At 44.4% G+C, this 22,925-nt stretch overlaps 4 protein-coding genes across 6 annotated transcripts; 3 read left to right on the top strand and 1 right to left on the bottom strand.

The window, feature by feature from the left end:
• Nucleotides 1-47: 47 nt before the first annotated feature.
• Nucleotides 48-908, top strand: LOC119549595 (N-acetyltransferase 9-like protein). Its single transcript, XM_037857758.1, has one exon. The coding sequence runs from the start codon at nt 141-143 to the stop codon at nt 738-740; it is 600 nt and encodes a 199-aa protein (XP_037713686.1). The 5' UTR covers nt 48-140; the 3' UTR covers nt 741-908.
• Nucleotides 909-921: 13 nt separating this feature from the next.
• Nucleotides 922-5,523, bottom strand: LOC119549564 (mothers against decapentaplegic homolog 4). 2 transcript variants are annotated; one of them, XM_037857719.1, is made up of 9 exons: nt 4,842-5,523; nt 4,206-4,474; nt 3,578-3,932; nt 3,159-3,383; nt 2,421-3,026; nt 2,079-2,361; nt 1,849-2,017; nt 1,666-1,792; nt 922-1,602 (listed from the first exon to the last, which is right to left on the bottom strand). In XM_037857719.1, the coding sequence occupies exons 1-9, from the start codon at nt 4,903-4,905 to the stop codon at nt 1,397-1,399; spliced, it is 2,304 nt and encodes a 767-aa protein (XP_037713647.1). In that variant the 5' UTR covers nt 4,906-5,523; the 3' UTR covers nt 922-1,396. The 2 variants fall into 2 exon arrangements, with proteins under 2 accessions (XP_037713647.1, XP_037713655.1); XM_037857727.1 differs by lacking the exon at nt 3,159-3,383.
• Nucleotides 5,524-5,549: 26 nt separating this feature from the next.
• LOC119549579 (cyclin G) lies at nt 5,550-19,772 on the top strand. Of its 2 annotated transcripts, none has more exons than XM_037857747.1 (6): nt 5,550-5,687; nt 14,854-15,656; nt 15,722-15,961; nt 16,026-16,400; nt 16,475-16,689; nt 17,926-19,772. In XM_037857747.1, exons 2-6 carry the CDS (start codon nt 14,874-14,876, stop codon nt 17,999-18,001), a joined length of 1,689 nt encoding a protein of 562 aa, XP_037713675.1. In that variant the 5' UTR covers nt 5,550-5,687; nt 14,854-14,873; the 3' UTR covers nt 18,002-19,772. The 2 variants fall into 2 exon arrangements, with proteins under 2 accessions (XP_037713675.1, XP_037713667.1); XM_037857739.1 differs by lacking the exon at nt 5,550-5,687 and adding an exon at nt 6,832-7,356.
• Nucleotides 19,773-21,310: 1,538 nt separating this feature from the next.
• Nucleotides 21,311-22,894, top strand: LOC119548742 (60S ribosomal protein L6). Its single transcript, XM_037856261.1, has 2 exons — nt 21,311-21,469; nt 22,106-22,894. Exons 1-2 carry the CDS (start codon nt 21,359-21,361, stop codon nt 22,781-22,783), a joined length of 789 nt encoding a protein of 262 aa, XP_037712189.1. The 5' UTR covers nt 21,311-21,358; the 3' UTR covers nt 22,784-22,894.
• The last annotated feature ends 31 nt before the right edge of the window (nt 22,895-22,925 follow it).

Here is a 22,925-nt window from a genome sequence, read left to right as displayed (position 1 = left end):
GCACTTAACGGGGTAGAACTCTGACAAAGAGTTTTAAAAATTCCCGCCTTAAGTCGGCTCGATAAAGATAACGTTACCAGCTGATAGGTGTAAACAAACCGCATATACAACAATTTCCTTTATAAATTTCTAGGGACGAAATGCACCTAAACGAAAAGACGAAAATACTGGGTCGCAGGGTCATCCTGGTTCCCTACGAGGCCCGCCACGTGCTGAAATACCACGAGTGGATGAGCAACGAGGAACTCCGGCAGTTGACCGCCTCCGAGGAACTCACTTTGGACGAGGAGTACGCGATGCAGAGGAGCTGGCGGGAGGACGACGATAAGCTGACCTTCATCATCCTGGATGCGGAGCTCTACTCCCGTGATCAGGACGAAATAGCCGCCATGGTGGGAGACACCAACATTTTCCTCCACCGAGATCCGGATAGCGATCACCAGGTGGCCGAGGCGGAGATCATGATTGCGGAAACCAATGCGAGGGGCAAGGGATTTGGCCGCGAAGCCATGCTCCTCATGCTCAAGTACGCCCAGTCCATGTCACAGCTGAAATTGGATAAATTCGAGGTCAAGATCGACATGGATAACGATACTTCCCTGCATTTATTCAAGAGTTTTAAGTTTGTGGAGACTGCTCGAGTGGAGGTCTTTCACGAGGTCACCCTGGAGCGCTCCATCACTCCAGATTGGATCAGCTGGCTGGACCAACAGGTGGAGCTACGAATCGAAAGCTATTAGGGGTACAATTCCGAGATTTGTTAAACTCTGAGATTGACAATAAATTATTTTTACATTTTACTATTAATAATGGTCTGAAATCGGCGAACTTTTATTGAATCCTTGTGGTTCAACGATTAAAAAATTAAAAACAAATTATTAACAGGTTATTTAAGCCAAGAAATTCAAGAGCCCCTTGGAATCATTATTTTATGGTCTGTTTATTACACTTATGTTACAACTACTTGTTTCGCTTGCCTTATTTATGTTGCATTTTACATCAATTTTATGTATTTATGGGTGCATCGATGATTTTTTGTTTCGCCCTGTGGCATGGATGATTGTAATGCTGTGTATGCTTCTTGTCGTGATTTTCGTGGCAGGAAATGGGCAACAAACTCGTGCCGCTTGTCAATTATCTCCGGTGTTGCGCGTGTGTATGTATATTTAAGTATGGTACATAAAACTAGATGCTTGGTGCTTTACAGCTGCATACTTAAGACTTAAGACTGCTAAATTGTTTCAATTTTTTATAAAAATCATTATTGAATAATCCAAGGCAAACATAATCGTTATCAGAATTGCAAATGAAAAACCGAAAGTCCGCCAATAGCTGCCGGATAGCTGCTGCTACAACTGAGTCCTTAACGTAGATGTGGGCCGATAATAAATACGGATTAGGCAGAGGCACCATCGATGGGCATGGCGTGGAGCACCTCGTCAAGCAGCTGGAGGGCGCGGTGCAAGTGCACCTCGATCCAGCAGGGCGTCTCCTTGATGGACTGACGTGGGTAGTCAGGTCCCCAGCCCTTGACGAAGCTCAGTCGCAGGATGCACAGCCGGCGCAAATCGTCCACGCCAATGCCTGCTGCTGCTGTCATGCCTGAAAAACGGAAAATCAAGGGGTTAGTTTGCGCCATAGCAAGATTATCACCAGAGAACTCACTTCTGCCTCCGCCGCCCATCTGCTGATTGGCCACTCCGGCCACGGCTGCCGCCTGAGCTGCGGCCGCTGCCTGTGCATTGGTGGCCAGCGAGTGCATCTGCTGGTGGCACTGGCGCAGGTCAAAAACCTGTGGAGAACAAACATGTTAATATAATCAATTAGTATCCCGTTTTCAACACCCACCTTGATGCACGCAGCCGGGTAAATCTTGTGCACTGCATCGCCAGGAGTCCGTCCCGCCTCGCGATCTAGATAATAACTTTGTACGAACACTGAGTTGTCACTGAGGCAGCGCAGCCAGACGTCGCCCTCGCCACGCAGATCCAACTGCACGCCCTTGCCGATGTGCAGCCTGCAAGAAAACCGTGAGTTATTCCCTGCTGCTTGAGTCACACCCACTAAGATCTACTCACCTGGCACGTTCCGATTGCTCTGTGCGATGAACATTGCTCAGAGCGCCCAGGCAGAATCGATTGCCTCCCGAAGGATCCACATAGCCGTCGATAATGACGTTAGGTTTCGCCGACGGCACCTTGAAGGTCTCGCCCACCTGAGTGTCCAGCTCAAAGTAGGCAATGGAACACCAGTACTCCGGCGGCGGCTGACGCGAGAGGAGGCGAGGGTGCTGCTGCTGTTGTTGCTGCTGCGGGGGCGTCTGTTGCGGGGATCCGAGGTCACCCGGCAGCGTTGAGTTCCCTTGTAAGGATAGATAGACAGTTACAAATTGCACCACCGGTTAAGTGAGCTAGACTTACAGAATCCGCCTGGTAAGGAGCGCGGATCGGGTGGCTGCATGGACTGTGTGTAGGTGAGAGTGTTCGGTCCTGTCCAGGTGCCTGCCGCACCGCCTCCTCCGCCGGCTTGGGCCCCAGCTGATCCTGCATTGGCCTGCACTCCGGTCGGTGGTTGCTGTGCCTGCTGCGCGGTGGGCTGAGCTGTACCAAAGACACCGCCTCCTCCAACGGGAGCTGAGCCCGCGGATCCCGGCTGCGACACATAGCCATTTTGCTGGGCGTGGACGGGCGGAGGAACAGAGGAGCCACCGCCGCCGGCACCTTGCATCTGACTCCCTGGAGGTGGCTGTCCATAGTACTGTCCTCCAGGGGCTGCTCCACCGCTGGCATTGACCGCCCCATTGGGCACACCACCTGCCTGCTGTTGCTGCTGTTGTTGCTGCTGCTGCTGCTGTTGTTGCTGCTGCTGTTGCATGGCTAATGCGGAGGCGGGATCTGTGGGCGAGTTGGCCTGGGTATGGTGGACCCCATTGCCCTGGGGATTCTGAGCCTGAGGCGGAGGTGGGGGCGCCATCACGGGACCGGGGTTCATGGGACCAGGCATGCCCGGCATTCCATGAGGTACAGCTAAAAATAGAGGGAAAGTGAAAAATTAAATTAAATTGAAGTTAAGAAACGAAGAATACACTTGTAAAAACAATTCGTTAGGCTTTAAAGCAATAACAAAAGAAATCAATTAAAATGAATCAACATCCTTACAAAGCGGATGAGCAGCTGCCTGGGATTGGGGCTGCTGCTGCTGAGGGGGCTGCGGGGGTTTTTGCTGCTGCTGCGGCTGCTGTTGCTGTTGCGGGGGCTGACCGAGCCGCGGGGGAGGTGGCACCATCCACGAGCCACGCGACCCAGCAACACCATCCTGCGGCTCGATTTTTGGTATTGTGCGCCCGCTGGGAAACATTGCACTCATGGGATTGGCATCGCCAACTACGTAAGGTCAACACAAAAGGCCAAAAAAGAAACAAAGGTAAACAAATACATTAAGTAAGGAAAAGAAAGTGAAAGAAATTTGTAAAATATTAAATATTCAAAATCAAGAAAATAAAAGCCTGTATAACAAAATGTCCAATTCAATTCCCTCCCAATTTCTAACAACTTTAAGCAAAGAACTGTGGTCCTACCATATTCAGAGGGTCCCTGTGGATATCCGTAGCCGCCGGGTCCCACCATTTGCGTGGGATGGTGCTGTATGGTGCCGATGTCATTCCCATCGATGTCCATGCTGCCCACCAACGGACCCGCTGAGTATTCGTCCTTTACCAGGCGACTGGGGCCGGACTGCAGGCTCAAGCCGGACAGATCGATGCCCGGCGAGACGACGCGCTCGTAGTGGTAGGGATTCACGCACACCGAGTCGCACTTGAGATCGAATGCGAAGGCGCAGTACTTGACGTGCTTGAGCTCGTTCTTGTGCAGGTCGGGCCAGCGCCAAATCCGGGCGTAGATCACGTGCGGAAAGCCCTTGCGACCGGCTACCTGTTGATTGAAAACAGAATGCAGTTGTATTAATACTTGTACTGTTATTCTACTGTAGAGTAAAATGATTTCAGTCATATTCTTCTGCCAATTAAGTATATTTTCTGATTGTTCGACTCTTCGTCCCGCCTTGAGTTACCCAGAAACGCTATCGGATAGCCGGAAATTCGGCGGACAAACAACCCGGACACTCATCTCCGATAAGACCAGTACCTACTATCGGCAACCTGAGTCACCCGAACATCCAATGGCCAAATGGGGAGTCCCTCTCACCTGCAGTCGACCGTCGAGGGTGCGCTGGATGGTCACACACTTGCTGGGATGGGCTCCGTTCGTGGTGATGGCCGTGATCAGGGAGTCCAGTTCGTCGCGCTTCTCCTTCAGCTTCTTGACCAGCGACTCAATGGCCCGCTTGGCGAATCCCTCGCTTTCGCCGCCCTGCCGGTGGCACATGAGCGAGTGGACGATGCTCAGGCAGGCGTCCGCCGATGTGGGGGCGTTCGAGGGCGGCGGCGGCATTTGCACCATGTCCCGGACAATTACTGTGGGTGAGGGGAGTAATTAGTTAGAGTTGGAATTAAGGAGTGATTAGAGCTACTGTGTACCATTCACGATATTTATTAATTTACATTTTTAATGTTCCCTTTAAAAGCCCAATGATCTATTGAAATAATTCAAATTGATAATCCAAATAGGTTTGATACTTCTTTAAGTATTCTATAGTTTCTGAGTAAATGTTATCAGTTTACATACTAGGATTTTAGGACTGACTAAACTAAACCACACTGAACTACAAATGATCCTATGATAGTAACCCCATGCAGATGCACTTAGATCGAAGATTGGTTTTTTAAAGGCGGGATATCGAGTGAATGGTGCACAGAGGCTTAACGATCGGGATCGACTTACTGTCCTGCGGGGCTACGGCGCCGTACATGTGGGCCGGCGGACCCGCCCCCGGGCCGCCGCCCATGCCAAAGTCCTGGGAGAGTCCTCCCAGAGTGCGAGCATGGGCATCCACGGCGGCGTTGTTGCTGGCTCCGGATCCGGAAGGGCGGTGGGCGGTGGGTTCCGGGTGGGAACTGGAACTACCGTTATCAAAGCCGGCGGATGCGAATGAAAACAAGACGGAGAAGGAGAACCACGGCCAGAGGAGAGCCAAACAAAGGCGGCACGCGAATGTGAGCACAAAACAAACGGCGGTTGGCTGGCTCTGTGTGCGTGGGCTTGGGGGGTGTTGTGTTGCACACACACACACCGACGCACGGCGACTTGAACTCCCACAAAGTTGGCGTAATTTCCCTGCGAAAAACTCCTCTCCTCCGCCTCCACTCCACTTCCTCCTTCTTCGCGCACACAGCCACACGCACTGCACACACACACAGGGCAAGAAGTTTCCTTCTCAAATCCTTGCTAGATACTCGTTTTCGCTGTTTTTCCGGAAACTTTCATGGCTTGCACTCTATTAGCTGCTTGAGAGACTCGATGGTAGAATTTTCCGCCCGACGAAATCCAGTTTTCCACCCAATTTGCCTTTTTTCTCCTTTATTTTGTTGCGGCTGTGTAGAGTGACCGTTTCGCGAATACCCTGCCCACGGCGTTGCCGGACCAGCAGCGCCGGAAACGCGTTGCGAGGATTTCGCCAAACTCCGAGCTTGGTCAGTTCTCGAAAATTTAATTTGAGAATAAGTTTATATTTTTTTGGAGAAAAGAAGGAAGAAAAACCGATACTGATCAAAACGCAGAGGCATCCGGGTAAGTGCCCTGAGATTTCCCCACCGACTTACATTCATTTCGCGGGCTGTTCCATGCGTAAAACGAACTTTTTAAACGGCTAAAAATCAATCGCCACGCGTTTTTTCTATATGGTGTGTGTGTGTGCGTGACGAAATCGAGGAAAGTTTCTTATCTCTGCGATTGGGGAAAATCAATGAGTAAATAGCTTGTGCAACAAGTAAAATTCTAGTACTTCTGATCCCATTCAGCAGTTTTCACTTCGTAATTTCAGTAGTACAAGTTCATTCATCAAAAGTTGTGTGACAGGTTGTTTCTAGAAGTGTGCATGTGTGTGTGTACGGAGGCCCTGAAATAGACCACCCCCTCCCCTTTCTCCTACTAAAAAGTTCACTTGGCAACAGTAACGAATTTCCCTTTCGTCGGAAAATTCATTTCCTTCCATTACTGCTAAAAATCCATTAAAATAATTCGGCGTAGTTTCTATGCTGGAATCTTATCAGAACTGCGTCTTTGAGTCACTAATCTCATCGGAATTTCGGTTTCGGGAGGGTAAATAAATAATTTGGCATTGACATTGATTGTGAAATATGCATGAACTTTCCGATTCCCACCCAAGCAAAGACGTTGAATAAATCTGAAACATTTTAACAGCTTCCGTTGATTAATACAAATATATTTACTCTTCTAACTAGCACATTTATAATAGATCGCTTTTAAACACTTCATTGAACCTTCCGAGAATATTTTCTTTAATCATTTGAAAATAAAATGGAAAAATAATAAGGGCTCCGACAAATATCTACATATATTTTGATTAATTTCATATTGATTTTTAAATTTACTAAGGTTAGCTTTTCGCAAAAGACCTAAGAAATTGATTTTAACTAAGTGTATTCAAATGTACAAACATTCTTCAAATTCGATAACCCGACAGAGTTATGTTAACTTAACATGACCAAGAGAATCGATTCTCGCTTATGTTAACTTAGCGTAATCTGGCAACACTGAACTTTAACATTCGTGTTATCGCGGGCGATTATAGAGCTGTCGCTGTTAAAATGTATCTTAACAGTTCTGCTAGAAAATCGCTGGAAGTATCGATATTTTATTCTTCACTTTATCGATATCTTGATACTTTGATATATTTTTCACATCCCCAACTCGTCATTCGAAGAAAAAAAACAAAGCCAAGAAGTACCGTTTCAGCGAGCGCGAGTGTTTGAGTGTGTCCGTTTGCCTAGGAATAGAAAATAGAAGTTTGAAAGGACCAAGTGAGAAAATCGATGCTTCGAATGTACAAAGCTTTGCTGAAGCGCGATTGAGCTGCAAAAAGGAAAAGGAAGATGCACAGCTGATGGAGAAAAGTCCCAAGCACTTTTAGCCTGGTGTGTGTGGGAAAAATCGATCCGCAAACGGGAAAGCCGAGGAGAAAATGCCAGCCTAATAAACAGAGTTCCAATTGTGATACAAACGCAGTACAAATTAGTTAACATCTAGCTTAAATGGCCGACGACAAGGTTTTATAGCGAACTATCCAACTGACGCAAGAGTTGATCAAGCAAACACAAGAGCTGCCAGCCAACTTATTCACTTATTTTCGAGTGCAATAGAAGCCAAAATTCTCAACTAAACAAAATTCATCTCAACATTCCTGCGCAACAAAAAACATCAAAATGGCTGTAAAAACGTAAGCGAAATGCAGTACACATATATTTAAAAGTCGCTAAAATGCAAAAAGAAAATCAAGGTTCCTGTTTTTTCGTCATCCATCAGATGATTTTGTTTGTAGAAAAAGAGAATAATATATATTTAGGCATACATACAAAATTCGTTCATTTACGTGTTTGTTCCACTTCCAGTTCGTTTCACAGCTGTTTGGCTGGTGTTTGTGTGTGTGAGCGAGAGAGTGGGGTTTGGGGTCCGCTATTCATAGGACGTTGCTTAGAGGGCGAGCGAGATAGATTGACTAGGGGGTGGGTGGGGGAGCTATGCTGCTTGGACTAGTGTGCGTGTATGTGGGGCTGTGCTTTTTATGCAAGCTGTACAACAAACATGTACGTGCGCCTTTGTTTGGCTACTTGTTTGACACCCCTTTTTCCGTCTGGTAAAACTATTCCTATTGCCTCCCCCTATTTGCATATCTGTATTATTTCCAATTTGCGTCAATTGTTTTACTTTACATTTGCCCCCTTTGTTGTTCTTCTCCCCCTCTGCTTTCCACAATCAAAGTGTTTCACTTCCAAAGTTCCCACACAAACACGTACTGCAAACAAAGACTTTGTGTGTGTGTTGTGTTCCCATTCGGATTTTTGCCTCATACACACACGCACACCGCTGCAGCAACTCGATTGGCTTGCAAGTGTGCGTGCGCGGGGCTTGAAATTGCGTCAGCCAAAAATAAAATATGTACGACGAACAAAAACTACTTGTTTTGTTTCAAAAACACTTTTGCTTAATTTCGAGAAGCAACTTGTTTCTGAAACACAATTAACAACTGTTATTGCAATCCCTCTTGTACACCGTTTCTCCTTTGGTCGATTTCACCTTCAGCGCTTTTAGTTTGCTTTCTGGGTCATATTTGTTGATTTCAATTTGTTGCGCAGTCGCAAACTCGCACAGAATTGCTTAATTTGTTGATTTTCATATTTTCCATAGCCTCCAAAATAAAAAAATACATCGCATAAAACGGCCCCCACGCACGCATACTAATGAAATACTTGGTTGGGTGTTTGTGTGTGGGTGTTGCTGTACCGTTGTTTTATTTATTCCTCTTCACACTTGTTTACATGTAAAAAGGTCTTCTTCTATTCTTTTCTCACCTTCTTTGGGTACGAGAGAGAAGAGAAACGGTGAAAAAAGAGGGGAGAATTACCTTTAACCCTTAGGTGACCAATGTTCAGCTAGGGGGTCACTTTTATAAACACCCTGAAAATAATAGTATTTTATTTCCCAAAAATTCCTAACTTTAAGATTTTTGATATTAAATATCCAAATACGTGTTACAAAAAGGTTCTTTAAAAAATTAGAACTCGTCAACCAAAAAAGGCTAATTTCAGGCTAAATAAACCGAAATCCATCTGTCATCTATTGGTCTTCCACTGGTAAGGCGCCTTTTACCAGAAGCCGTCTGCTTTCTACCTGTTTTCTTGGGTTACAGTGTGCCATGAAATTCGTGTGTCTGCAAAAACGACAGACAGCCCAAAGTGAAATTCAATGCCGAAACTCACTTGAACGACAGCTGACCATCCCAAAAAGGCCATATACCATGATTCCCATTCCCATTCCCGGAGATTTAAAGCTCCCCCAGCAAAAGCACTCAACTGAACCGATTTTAATCCCCTATTTTCAGCTCGTGCCAGCCGATTTTTCGAGTCCCACCCTTTCCTAATTCAATTTTATGAAAGGTGACGAAATAATTCCAGTATTCCCAACTGCAGCTGCCCTCTTTTTTTGCACTGCAGCTGCCTTTTCTCTGTCGGCATTTCTATGGGTTTTGTGACAATGGCGATAAGATCGAATCGCTTTATCGAACCTCGGTACTTACGTCATGGAATGTTACGAAATGTCCGCAACTTCCCTGATAAGCGAATCCCCTGGTCTATAAGTCATCATTGGGATTGCAATGTACCAGGTAGTTATCTAAAAGTCAGTCGGGAACCTTGGATATAATAAAGCGTGTGTGTGTAATTGAGTCAATGCGATAGGGCTAGCAATTACGCTAATAAATGCAAAAGCTCTATTTATTTTTATCCAAGGGAATTCTCTGCAATTACGCGTAGCGAAATCCCTGTGGAGGAGGAACTTTGTGATTCACGGAGACCCATGGGAAACTCTTTGTTCTTCGTGGTAATTCAAACTCCGGTTCAACTTTTTCCGACTAAGCAATTATTATGTCTTGAGGGATTTCTTATACAGAGAAACACCTACTAATATAGACTTCTAGAGAGCTCTAAACTTTACTTCTGTTGTGAAATTCCTAATATCAAGTTTTACCTTCGTACCAATCTTTCAGGTAAATGAATCACCTCTAAAACACTGATTTCGAATGCCATGGTAAACTAGGTTTTCAAGAGAATGAATCACTAAACCATTTTCTTTACATTCATTACTTCCCCCCAAAAACAGAAAATAGCTAGTGTTACGTATCCGTCCCTTTGTTATTTTGGAACTTTGAACTGCGACTGAGTTCCCTGCGATTAGCACTCGCTTATCATCCGTTTGGGCACGCTCCTCAGACGCTCACCCGTCGTTCCAGTGACTCCGACTTTCGGTCACGTTCACTTTACGTCAGGGAAATTCTTATACTGCATTTCCGTTGATAGTGAAAAGTCCGAGGGGGCCTGAGTGCACTGCTATTTGGTAATTTGGTCGAGTCACACGATCGGTAGATAATGGAATGTAAATCGCAAGTCCATTGACAGATAGGCGAGACAAGCGATAGACTGATAGCAGTGGCGATCAAAAGGCATATATTAGAGCTGGAACCTAGAAAATGAAATAACACTGAACAGAAAACAGGCTCGGCATAGGTCGATCGCCTGATAGTGCTGTTTTGAAATCCCGTATACCCGCCGAGTACAATGCCCGCTGATCTCCCCCCTCCATTTCATTTGTTGTTTCCGTTTAAGGTCTATTTCTTTTCTCTACCGAAAAAACATAGAGTTCTCTTTGTTTGCTGGGGACATCGGAAGATAAATTCCCTCGAAGCGTATCGTTTTCTAGCACATGCCACTGCAGCTGCTGCACGATCTTTTCATCGGATGTTCCCCCCGCCACTTGTGGTGGGTCACTATTTAAATTCCAAAATTCTGAATTCTGAACTGTCAGCGGGGTGGATTTGAGCGCGTTTTGGGGTTGCTCTGCAGAACCACCCTTGAGCCAACTGGCTGGGCAATTTCCTTTTTCCTTCCTTTAATTACGGCCCACGGCAAAGTCAAAGTTCTTTGCACCTCTTTCATACATTCAAAAAAGTCGAACAGTTCAGGTTTCTTAGGGGTTGACTACTGTTGTTAAAGGTGGTTCAGGTTGTTTTAGACAGCGGAAACTAAAAAGCGGGAAAATTGAGGGAAAGTTTTTGAGGCGCCCAACTATTGAAATACTTGGTATGTGGTATTTATTAGTCAGAACCTGCGATTCTGTGATGAAAAACGTATCAAAACAAACGAAATTCCAGATGCATTCTCCGGAGATTCTCCGCCTTTCCACCATTAAAAGCCTGTCCCCAGTCACGTTTCCATTTCTTCCATAAAAAGCTGGTCTTCACTCGATCTCTCTGGCCCTCTCTTTCCCTCTCAGTGTTAATCTTCGGCGATCTCACTCTCTCTTTGGCTGTCATTTGTTGACCTTCATCAGTCGATGACGATGATAAATGTACAATCCATTCGTTTGGAAAAAACTGAGTAAACGGAAGGAAAAGCAATGCGTAAAAATTAAAAACAATTCACCGACGATCATATGTTTTGGGTTGGAAAATATTTTGCTTTTAGTGGGGTTTTTGTTTACGATCCGCACTTTCGATTTGGGTACGCATTTGTTTTTGGCCGCGCCTGTAAACTAACTTTCAATTGCAGTCGAGGGATTCGAAATACCTAGATAAAGATAAAGACAAAGAGAAGCTCCGAAAATATTTCACACCTGTCTGTCCCAGGTAATGGCCACGCCCTCCGCCGCCTCTTTCCGTCTGTTACGAAAATAGGCAAAAAGTGAAATTTTTGTGCGCTTCTGTTGGTATTTTTAACAACAACATAAAAATATGGCTACACAGATACTTTTTGTATCTGTTGGATGTGTGCGTACGTGCTTTTTGCGTCAGCAGAGCGCGCGCCAAAAAGAAAAACAACTCTTCAAACGGGGGAAAAATAAAAAAACGCACTAAGAAATAATTCAGTTGAGAAATCCGGCGTACATAACACTATTTAAAAGGCAACTGCAGTGGAGGAAAAAAACCTTGGCTAAGATCAAAAGTGCGATAACTTTTTTTGGGGCTTTAACTATGACCACCTTTGTTCTCGGTCTATATTTCCTGTACAGTGAAACCACAAACAAGCAATTTTTTATGGCCTCTAGACAGAAAAACAATCATCGGATGTTGGCTTTATCAAGTAATCTTCAAATTGGTATGGTATTGGTAAGCGAAAAACCTTATCGCGTGTTGATATTGTGACAGATAAAATGTAAAGTTTCTTTTATTGCTATACTTACAATAAAGTACTTTCAATTCTATTTTTACTGTGTACACTTTCGACTTGTTATGCTGCCCATTGTTATGCTTTTGTTCATTGTTTTTATGGTCAGCAGAGCGTAAAAGTTGAACTTTAACCTCTTTACCTTACCGTTATCACTTATTTTTCTGAGAGAAGCTTTTTTCTGATTTTATTCCGAAGCGCTTTAAGCTCGGTCTTCATATTTTTTGCATGCTTGCTCAGCAGATTTGAAGTTTAAATTATGGTGGACTTCCCCCCTGTCCCTTGGAACGGGTTTTTGGTGGGTGGGCGACCTTGAATTGCGGGCCCAAAGCTAGTTTTATTCGGTTATTGTTGTTGGCTTGTTTGGTCAGTGTCTTTATAAATAGAACTGATCAATAGGAACCCAAGAAAACGGAAGTCTTTGCTGTCGTGCACAAGCATTTCCTCGGGGGCACTTTCAATGACGTTGCCCACATATCTTCGGTTCCACTCCCCATGGTTCGCATAACCCGCATCTGATTCATGGCTGTATTGGGGTTTTGAAAGATGATTCAGGGCGCGGTCAAAAAATGATTCTCTGACCTGAATATGATTAAAAGCCGGAGTCATCGAATTCGGGATTTTTTAAGGTACAAATCACTCTAATTTCAGTTGTACTTGCAAAATGTTTTATACTTTAAATATGTGAGGAATTTTATCTAGCTTTCAGGACTGGAAGCTACAGAAATATTTATAAATATTTACTGTTAAATATAGCTACTCATTAAAGTGGAATTTTCGGGATTCGAGTAATGGCTTGCAAAAGCTAGTAAAGATATATTTATTTGGATTTCTCTGTTCGTACTTGCTTTTAGCTGCTGTTTGTTTTGCTAATAAGCAGCCTTGTTTATCTGGTTTGCCATGAAGCAGGTTAAACGCTTTAAATTGCCCTCACTTGTGGTTATTTTCGTATGCAGATTGAGGACGATCGGAATGAGAAGCAAGCGAAACCTTTGGCGCCAGTCGCTCAGGGGCAGATAATGCTTGTGATTTTCTACAATTCGATTTCCTCCTTGTTACGTCTCTAAAAATAGCCAGGCGATCCTCATCACTGCCAGATACCCGGAATCTCACCCTCCACAGACCACATCTGGAGGCAATTGTCGGGCTTTGTATTTACGTAGTTCTGCGAGTGTTTGGTTTAGCTCCGTTTATGTCATCTATCATCCAATTGTTTACACCATCTGAAGTTTTTGTTTTGGTTTCCGAAATGGGAGGAGAAAGCATTTAATGGCAGGCGGCTATCTTCTCTGGGATTTTCCTTGGCTCGAATTAAACTAGCACACCATTTATAAATGTTTGCTCAAGTGTTTATTCCTTTGTTGGGCTTGCGTTTGCTCAAGTTTTAATCGCGGGCTTTTGGGAACAACTCATGTCTGGCGGAAGTGCGAAGTGATATAGGGGCACTTGGGACTTGAAGTTGCCCCGATCTAATAAATTATTGTTTACCCTTTCAAGATTCTTTGCTGCCTTGCTGTAAGGGAATAAATGCGATTGGAAAGAATGGTACTAAATTGAATAGCTATTTATTGGATCACCATAGTATTTCGAATGTAACATCTGCAAACAAGGTTGACAAACATTTTCTGTTTGACCCCCTCTTTTGAATAACTAAAATCATAATAAGATTGTTGTCCGATTCTATTCATGCTTTGATCTCTTGCCAGTGGACTACTGACCGATCTCGATCTATTTACGTGGTTCACCTTGAGACGATAAATCGAATCCCAGGTCCCCCTCCTTCCCATTAAAGCAACCTTGTAACCGCGCGATTTGAATAAAAATGTGTCACTGACTGAGGTCGGTGCTCAAAATAAAATGAATTCCAATGCCATCATGTTTATTGCTGTGTTCAGCGAGTGCATGTCGCACTTGCCCCACTGTACAGGTGGTTTTTTTTTGTATTTAGCCAAACCCAAAAGTTCGTTAAACGCATTGAACACGATATATTTCGAAAACACACAGAAAATAAGGGGAAGAGTGCATTGCACTTGCACACACAATCAATTAATTTGCATGCCATCCAACCATTGACTTTATTTTGAAACACTGTAATAATATTTTAATTTCTCTGTGCCCCAAACACAAAAAACTTTTGCAGCTCGTAAGTTTTATTTGAATTTAGACAAAACACAAACCAAAAAAATATATCATAAAAGATATCGATAAAATCGAAATTAGCCAAGCGCAAGAGTTTATTATCGTGAAAAGCACTGAGCGAACACTTAATAAACCATCATTTTTAGCGCTTTGCACAGAAACTCATTTGGTTTTGAGTTTCTGAACACATTTTTCATTTCGTTAGCGCGACAATTGTGAGACCAGCGTACGCCAGACAAGCCAAAAAGTCGACTTTTAGCCTATACAGATATAGCTAACGTTGAGTTGTCCTTTGGTACACTGCCCGCAATTGCGTCGTCGTTAATAACCATTGTAGAGGGTGTCTTTTGTTTGTTTCCCGTTTGCCAATCGTTGAAAGAATTGCATTAAGGTCACTGAGCTGCTGGCATTACTAAAACCAGCCAGAGTTTTCGAAAGACAGTGAATCTCTGAGTTCTGCGACCGGTGTGTGCAGCACAAGTTAGCAAACAGATTAGTTTTATTTTCGGTGGCGTTTCGATAGGAGGTACCAGTGGTCAACCATTTTTGGACCCCCTGAAGCGCAAGTTTCCAAACACCACGGATCTTGAGCGAAAGATTGAGAGTTGCTTCGTAGAAAACTCGTTGATATCGGCCCAATTGGGAAGTGTGAGATCCGTGTGATAGCTGAAAATAAAAGCAAACAAAATTTGCCAAGGACTGCGAGAACGAAAGGACGAATCCCGCTCCTTCCCACTTCTCCTCCTTGCGATTTGTAACCTGAGCCTAGTTTTCTTTTGCATTTTTCCGACACTCTTTGGTCACCACCCAAAGGAGTGTTGTTTAATCTACAACCTACAACCTTAACAACTCAAAAACAGGTACTAGGCCAGCCCTCACAATGTCTGTCCCTGTACGCTACTCCTCTGCTGCCGCCGAATACGCCGCCGAAGTTGATTGTGAGTTGGAGAGCACTCTGCAACAGCAGCAGCAACAGCAACACCTGCAACAGCAATACGAGTACGAGCAATACCAGCACTACCAGTACCAACGGGAGCAGGATATCGCCTACTATTGCCAGTTGCAGGCGGCGCGGCAGCAGGAGCAGTTGATGCAGCAGAGGACATCGATGTCGTCGTCGGTTATGCCAGGCCTCGCCTTGCCCCAGGACCACCAAGCCACCCTCTCGAACGGACCCTCCCACATCAACAACAACGGACTCGCCATGGACGCCCACAGCATCAACGCCATTCTGGTCGACGACGAGCAGCCCTCGACTTCGGCCCAGGCTGCCGCCGCTGCTGCTGCATCCGCTGGAGGATCTGCTGGACCGGGATCAGGATCGGGAGCGGCTCTGGGTGGGGGCAAGCTGGCCAACGGCATTAACCGCAATGCAGAGATGCCAACTGATTGGATGAGGATTGCGGACGAGGGCCGGTATGGGACACCGGGTGCTGCTGGCTTGGAATATCAGAAGTACGAACAACAAGAGCAACTGGAGGCCGAGGCTGATGCCGTCGGTGGAGTCGCCAGCAACAACAATGGCGAGCCGTCTTCGTCCTCGAAGAAGCTGGAGGATCAGCTGCACGCCCTCACCTCGGACGAGTTGTACGAGACCCTCAAGGAGTACGACGCCCTGCAGGACAAGTTCCACACGGTGCTGCTGCTGCCCAAGGAGTCGAGGGTGAGTCTAATAAATTAGTTTACTGTTTAAGCTCGTTACCAACTAATCTGGTATTCCTTGATTAGCGCGAGGTGACTGCCGGGGGACGAGATGGATCCGCTTACGTGCTGCGCTGCCTGAAGATGTGGTACGAGCTGCCCTCCGACGTCCTGTTCTCGGCCATGAGCCTGGTGGACCGCTTCCTGGACAGAATGGCCGTCAAGCCGAAGCACATGGCCTGCATGAGCGTGGCCTCGTTCCACCTGGCCATCAAGCAGCTGGACTTGAAGCCCATTCCCGCCGAGGATCTGGTTACAATATCTCAGGTGGGTGTTTGAGAAATCTCTCCTGATTTCGCAGCTTACTTACTCTTTTTCCAAATGTTTCCAGTGTGGTTGTACCGCTGGCGATCTGGAACGCATGGCCGGCGTGATCGCCAACAAGCTGGGCGTCCAGATGGGACATGCACCGATCACCTCCGTGAGCTACCTGCGCATCTACTACGCCCTCTTCCGCAACCTGGCGAAGGAGATCGGCGGCGACTTCTTCAAGTTCTACCAGCAGCTGATCAAGCTGGAGGAGCTGGAGAACCGCCTGGAGATCCTGATGTGCGACGTCAAGACCACGGTGATCACGCCCTCGACACTGGCGCTGGTGCTCATCTGCCTGCACCTGGACTTCCACATCAAGGAGTCGTACACCCGCGGCAGTCCCGAGCTGAAGCACGTCTTTGAGTACATCCTGTTCCTGCAGCAGTACATGAGGGTGAGTTTGGTTGGGAGTTCCTTATTGTTAATATGGGACTCATTCTAATGGCTTATTTTTTGTGTGCCCCACAGATTCCCGATCGCGTTTTCACCTGCGGCTTCAGCATCGTATCGGGCATTCTGTCCCACTACAACGGGCAGAACAAGGCGCCCTACAAGCAGCGGCTTGTCTGGAAGCTGTCCAGTCGCACGCTGCGCGTCCTGCGCCCGATCAACCGCTTCTCCTCCGACCTGCCCACCATTGAGGAAGGCATCTCCAACGCCCTCGACGATGGCCTGCGATCGAGGTGAGTCTCGGATGTGGTTTTAGATGTTATAGGATTTTAAACAATATGCAGAAAGGAATGGGAAAAGAGGTATATCAAGAGGATATCTCTCTCAGAATACGATAGGAAAGAATTGTAGGAAAAAACGGGTTCAACTACAATCTCAAGTAGTATTTTCCCACCCCTTATTGTAATGAGAACATGGAAACTTTCGGACCTGGAACGCCGTTCTTCTTTATTTCTAGTGATTTGTGGCATAGCCTACACGCGCATACATAATCTCGACTGTAAGCAAATGTGTCGATGACGATCTGAACTTTTTGGCGTAAACAAGTTTCTAGAATATTAGCAATTCCATTATCAGCCGCAGCAGCAACAACACATTTGTCATGAGACTGGCTGGCTCGCCCACCGTCCGCCTCCTCTTCAAACCAAACGTCCACTCTGTATGCGTGTTTATACAGCTATTTGTTTTTTATTTTCGCTGCCGCCCTTGTTTTTGCTATTTTTCGGCAACAACCTTATCGTTTCCAAATACCCGCTAGACGCAACAACAAAATACACACGTAGATCGCGCGAGGGTTGCCAAAAGAGTCTTTGATTATGCAAAGCACATATATCTTTGGGGTATGTATACTACATAGTATACTTTTACCTATATCTTGGCCAGCTGTTGTGCGTCCTTGGATTCTCACATTGAACTTAGATGTGCATGTTCAATGTCATTGAATTTCTATTTTTTGCCCCCGTTGTTTGCCTAGCTTTCTTTCCCCTAATTGCTATCTTATCGCTGATATTGTTCTAGAGGCTTTTCTCGAGCTGTTTCGAAAAGTTAGTCATAAACATTGGGGAAAGTTCATCGCACTGTTCCGCGAACTTTGTGTTTCAGTTGCACCTGAGCAAAGGCTTGCCGAATTATCAGCTGATTTTCGGGGGGCCTTGATTGCAAAAGGGGCCTTCAACTTGAACTGGTTCTGTTAATTGATTTGCCGATTGTTAAGCCATAATCAAGGTTGTCACCTAGAAACCAGGGAAATTAAAGGGGGGTATTGATATTAACCGAAACTTTGATAACTGAGCTTATAAAGATTTAAAATAAAGTTTGTTTTGAGTTTATATACTTTTTATTTAGTAAACCCATATTATCCATATATCCATAAAAAAAAAAAAAAAACTGGTTTACCAACTTTCGCTTTGTATTTTCAATACTCAACTCGAAGCTCATTAACACCTGCCATTTTGTATTTCCCTTTCCAGAACCGAGAGTATTAGCTCCGAGGAGGAGGAGGACTGGCCCACTTCACCCATAATTCCAATTTTCGAACAATGTTAGTATCCAGTCGTCAGCCAGCAGCAGTAGAGCAGCAGGGACAACAGCTGGACAACTGGAGCAGCGGACAAAGAAACCATCAACCAGACGCCCACGCGGCACACACCCCTGCCTTCCGGGGGCCGCCATCCTCCAGGAGATCAGGCACCAGACATATCCCCATCGGAAGCAGAAGCAGCGGGAGGAGCAGCACCAGGAGGAGGGGTGTGTGTCCGTGAGAGCGTTCCGCGTGCAAGTGTAGTAGTGCTGGTTGAGGTAGTGTGTATGTTTTGCTAAAGTGCATCATAATTCTTTTGGCATATACACAATCGTGTATTTGGTAGCGCTGGTTCTAACATTTAAGAAAACCTATTGAAATACGGAAATGTGGGCGGCAAGGGGACGCAGCCACGCCCTGCCCCTTTTGAGAAAGTTGCCCGAGAGTAGCGCCCCCCACAATTTTTTCAATTTATTTGCGGCAGACAAAAAAATACGTGAAAAAAAAACAAAAGCAAAAAAAATATAAAAAAATTCAAAATGAATGCTGCGGACCATCATACAAAAGATTGATGCCGTTCCGGATCATTATTCGAGATCAGTGAGAAAGAGAATACGATTTGAGAATTGCGAACCCACGCCGAAATCCCGAACATCTGGAATGGGACAGCAGTTTTTTGTTGGTTGCGCTTGAAACCGTCAAACAAAAAAAATTTCAAAAAACTACAAAACAAAACCCCCAAAACAAAAAGAAAATCTTTTTCAACAGACCCCTAAATAGTTGTAAACACTATGTTCTCTATGTTTGTCCCGCTCGTATCAGTTAATGTAAAAGCCCCGAAACAATGGACCCAAAAAAACAACCACAAAAATCATAAAATCTAAAAAAAAGTACAAAAGTTCTTTATGTATAGACCGCCCTAAAAGATAAGCTTAACAAAAACGAGGTCAGATCAGATAAACCAGTAATTTTAGCCGCGCTCAAAAAAATATAAAACGAAAACCATAGAAAAACTAAAGTATAATTCGCCGCCTGTATTGACTAAGAACTCTTAACAATAATAATTAATTAAACAAAGATACGATGAATCCACGATATGTAGTGTGTGTCTAGTAGATTTTTCTCTGTAAAACAAAACACAATCGAAAACCAAACAAAAGCGAACTCAATTTCCGCCCTTAAAAATCAAACGAAAGCAGTCGAATGCAATCTTTCATTATCGTACGCAGCTAAGTAAATTTGTTAATATTACACAATTGTTTATCACTTGAACAATCAAGCAATCAATCAATCAGCTTCAAAGGCATTGAGATTTAGTTCGAGTACCACGGTGATCCCCTTTTTATATTATACCTCTACATATAATGCGCAATCTTCTTTTTTGTTACATAATATTATTTAAATTATTAAACAAATTGTAAAACGAAATGCATTCTTATGTTGTACCATATATACCATACGAAACTACCAACTAAACCCTAGTTTAGAGCAAAACCAGCGTTGAGACAAGCCAAAATTCAAATCAGATTGAAGCGCGGCGAACATTGAGCAGAAATTATGATGCAACATTTAGCAAGATGTACCGAGAGGGTCGAGCGAAGAGTTTTAGTAGAGAGCATAGGCAAAAACTAACGCAGAGCATAAAAACAATTGAAATTTCGCAACTTCAGAAACGTTTCTTCATACTTTTTTAAACCACTCTTGGCAGCGGAATGTGCAAACTCTTGTCTGTAAATTTGAATAAAATGCGTTTGCCCGCCACAAGGGCATTCGGTTTTCATGAATATTTACAACAAACTCGCCTGTTTTATTTAACCATTGTCCGTGGCCACTGGGCAGATGCCAGATGCAGTGCAGCGGCGACTCCGGCGAAATGTGAGTACACCACCACCATTTGCATAATCCCCAGAATCCCCGAGACCAAATGTGTAAATAAACCCGGGCGACTTTGCTGTAAATATTCAAGGACTCTAGATCTTTAACCATTGTGCAATAGATTCTGTATTTAACAACACCTTCCCACAGCCTGATGATCAGTAAAAATATATGTAATAAAAAGAAAAAACGACAACATTGTTAACACAGTCGAACGCTGAAGCGAAATGCGAAACAATTAACTATATTTAAGCGACAGAAAAGATCATGTGTTCAGTGGTGAAAAAACACGTTTTTAGCTTAGTCCAACTTTTAGTAAGAGCCAATTGACAAATAAGCGATTAAGAGAAAGGTGAAAGCGGTGAAAAGAAGTCTAGAACTAAGTTTTTCTACTGCCACGGGCTGAGATTTCATAATTTTAACAACTAGCAAATTTTACATTGTATTTAGCGCGGAGTTAGTTAAATATTTGCAAGGATCAACATCAAAAACCACAAGAAAATCTCAATTATTGTAAAGTATACTTAGTTTTAGTCCTTATTTGATCACTCATTTCCCATCGTCAAGTTCTGAGCTTATATTCGGTTGAGGTTTAGTTACTTAGGATTAGTTACGACGCGAAATGAATTCATATTGTACATTACGAACCACTCATTTTAATTTATTCTAACTCTAAATTACAACCTGTAATTAATTAGACTCTACTTTAGGCGTCCACCAGAATCATTCTTAAGCAAATGGATCATTGTGTAAAGAAAAAATGGAACAAGTTGTTTGAAAACAGCTGAAGCTCGTGATTTAAATCATTGTACACACATTACAACAAATAAATGGAAAAAAGTATTATTAAATGGTAAATGGAAAAAGGTGTTTTTAATTTTTACTTAGTTTTGTAGTTTTATATTTTTTCAGAGTTCCAAAGGCCAAAGCTTATTGGATTTAAAATGCAAATATTGTCAAGATAATAACCAAATTAACCAAACAAAAATTAAGTTAATTTATTAATTGATATGAAGAGAAAACAGTTCATCATAATACGTTTCTCAAAGCTTGCAAAATTTCCAATTTTATATCCAAAATTCTTAAAAAAAAGAACTCAACATTTAAGATTTTAACGCTTAAAAATCTTTTTTATTTCTATCTTTTTCAATTATATAGATTTTCTTAAAAAATACAATGATAGTATTTTCTTAAATAATTAATTTATGAGCTAAGTTTACTTTTTTTAACTTTATTTTTATTGGACAATTAAACTAAAATACGAGACGCCATATTGTTAGCGAAGTTTCATACCAATAGTGCTGTAAAATATTTAAGTTTGGATTAAAATAATCGATATCAGTGTTGAAATCAGTTTTTCGGTGCGACCATTTGAACTATTTTTGGTATATTTGCGTGAATAAAAATGGTATTTAATAGGTCGATAACTCGGAGGCCAGCCAGAGTCCCACCTCTAAACATAACCTTCCTTTTCCAATAATTTTTGTGCTGTGTACACGTGTTTCACAATGGCACCCGTCGAGAAAGCTAAAAAGGTGGCCAAGTCGGCCAAAAAGGGCAAGAAGACCCCCGTCAACTCCTACCTGAAGGGCGGCATTCTGCGTTACTCCAAGGCCCAGGTAAATATCGCCGGGAACGGTGGGGAAATGGCCGCTGGGCGGAGAGACGCTTCCGCCTGGGAATGTGGCACAGCGTGGTCTACATATAGTGCTCCGATTCCAGGGGAGTACCTCCGATCGGATATTGATTTGGCTTTATTCCGATCAACAGGGATATGCCCTGCGTTATCCTGTAAATTTGTGCTAGTTTTACCTATTGGATCTTTAATATTTTGCCTTCGGAAGTGCATGTAAACTACAACCTCTCTTTGTTTTTTGGCAAAGAATGTGTAAATAAGGTGCATCGAGTGGCGATCATGTGTAAACCATGCACACTTTACCTGAAATATTAACATTCCACTTAAATGAGCTCTCAGAACATCATTATCCTGAGCTATCTCTGTGCAACAAGTGCAACATTCTTTGATAAACTACACAGAGGTGTCCAATAAGGGGTCATCCATTCATACCGTGACTTGACTTGCTAAGTAACACCTTTCAACTCTAAAGAAAGCCAAAAATAAAAGGTTACCCAAAAGAATCAAGCGAGTAATATATGAGACATCCACGTAAATAAACCAAATAACCCTTGAAACAGACCCAAACCCACTGAAAGACTAGTAATCCCTGATAACTAACCCCTTTCCTCCCTTACAGATGTACAAGCGTCGTGCCCTGTACCGCCTGAAGGACAAGAAGAGCCCCGTGGTGCAGAAGGTGAAGGTGCCCATCAAGAAGGTGAAGAAGATCGGAGGCCCCAAGAACGGCGGTGAGCGTACCGTCTTCCTGAAGAAGTCCAAGGCCAACTACCCGACCAAGACCTTCGTGAAGAAGCGCCCCTCCAAGGCCAACTTCAGCGAGCACAAGCGCAACACGCGCCGCAACCTGACCCCCGGAACCGTGCTCATCCTGCTGGCCGGTCGCCACCAGGGCAAGCGCGTCGTCCTGCTGAAGACGCTGGCCTCCGGACTCCTGCTGGTCACCGGACCCTTCGCCCTCAACTCGTGCCCCCTGCGCCGCGTCTCCCAGCGCTACGTGATCGGCACCTCCTCGAAGGTGGATCTGGGTGCCTTCAAGGTGCCCGAGCACCTGAACGACGCCTACTTCCGCCGCCTGAAGGCCAAGAAGGACAAGAAGAGCGGCGAGGCCGACATCTTCGCGGCCAAGAAGGAGCGCTTCGTGCCCAACGAGCAGCGCAAGAAGGACCAGAAGGAGGTGGACTCCGCCCTGCTGAAGGTCATCAAGGCCCACCCCGAGGGCAAGTTCTTCGCCAAGTACTTGCAGAACATGTTCGCCCTGCACTCCTCCCAATACCCCCACCGCATGCGATTCTAAGCGAGCGGAATTGGGTCTTCAGTTTAAGGATTTCTAAAGCAAAAACACTGTACAAGCGCGCCCGCTGGTTAGACTAACAGGATTTGTAAAATAAACCTTACAAAACGGAAAGTTCTCGTCTGTTTTTTCACTGAAGATTAGA

Source organism: Drosophila subpulchrella, chromosome 3R, assembly GCF_014743375.2.
Source record: "Drosophila subpulchrella strain 33 F10 #4 breed RU33 chromosome 3R, RU_Dsub_v1.1 Primary Assembly, whole genome shotgun sequence".
In the NCBI taxonomy this organism is placed as follows: Eukaryota; Metazoa; Arthropoda; class Insecta; order Diptera; family Drosophilidae; genus Drosophila; species Drosophila subpulchrella.
The sequence above is the reverse complement of the archived record's forward strand: the minus strand, read 5'-3'. Positions and strand labels throughout refer to the sequence as shown.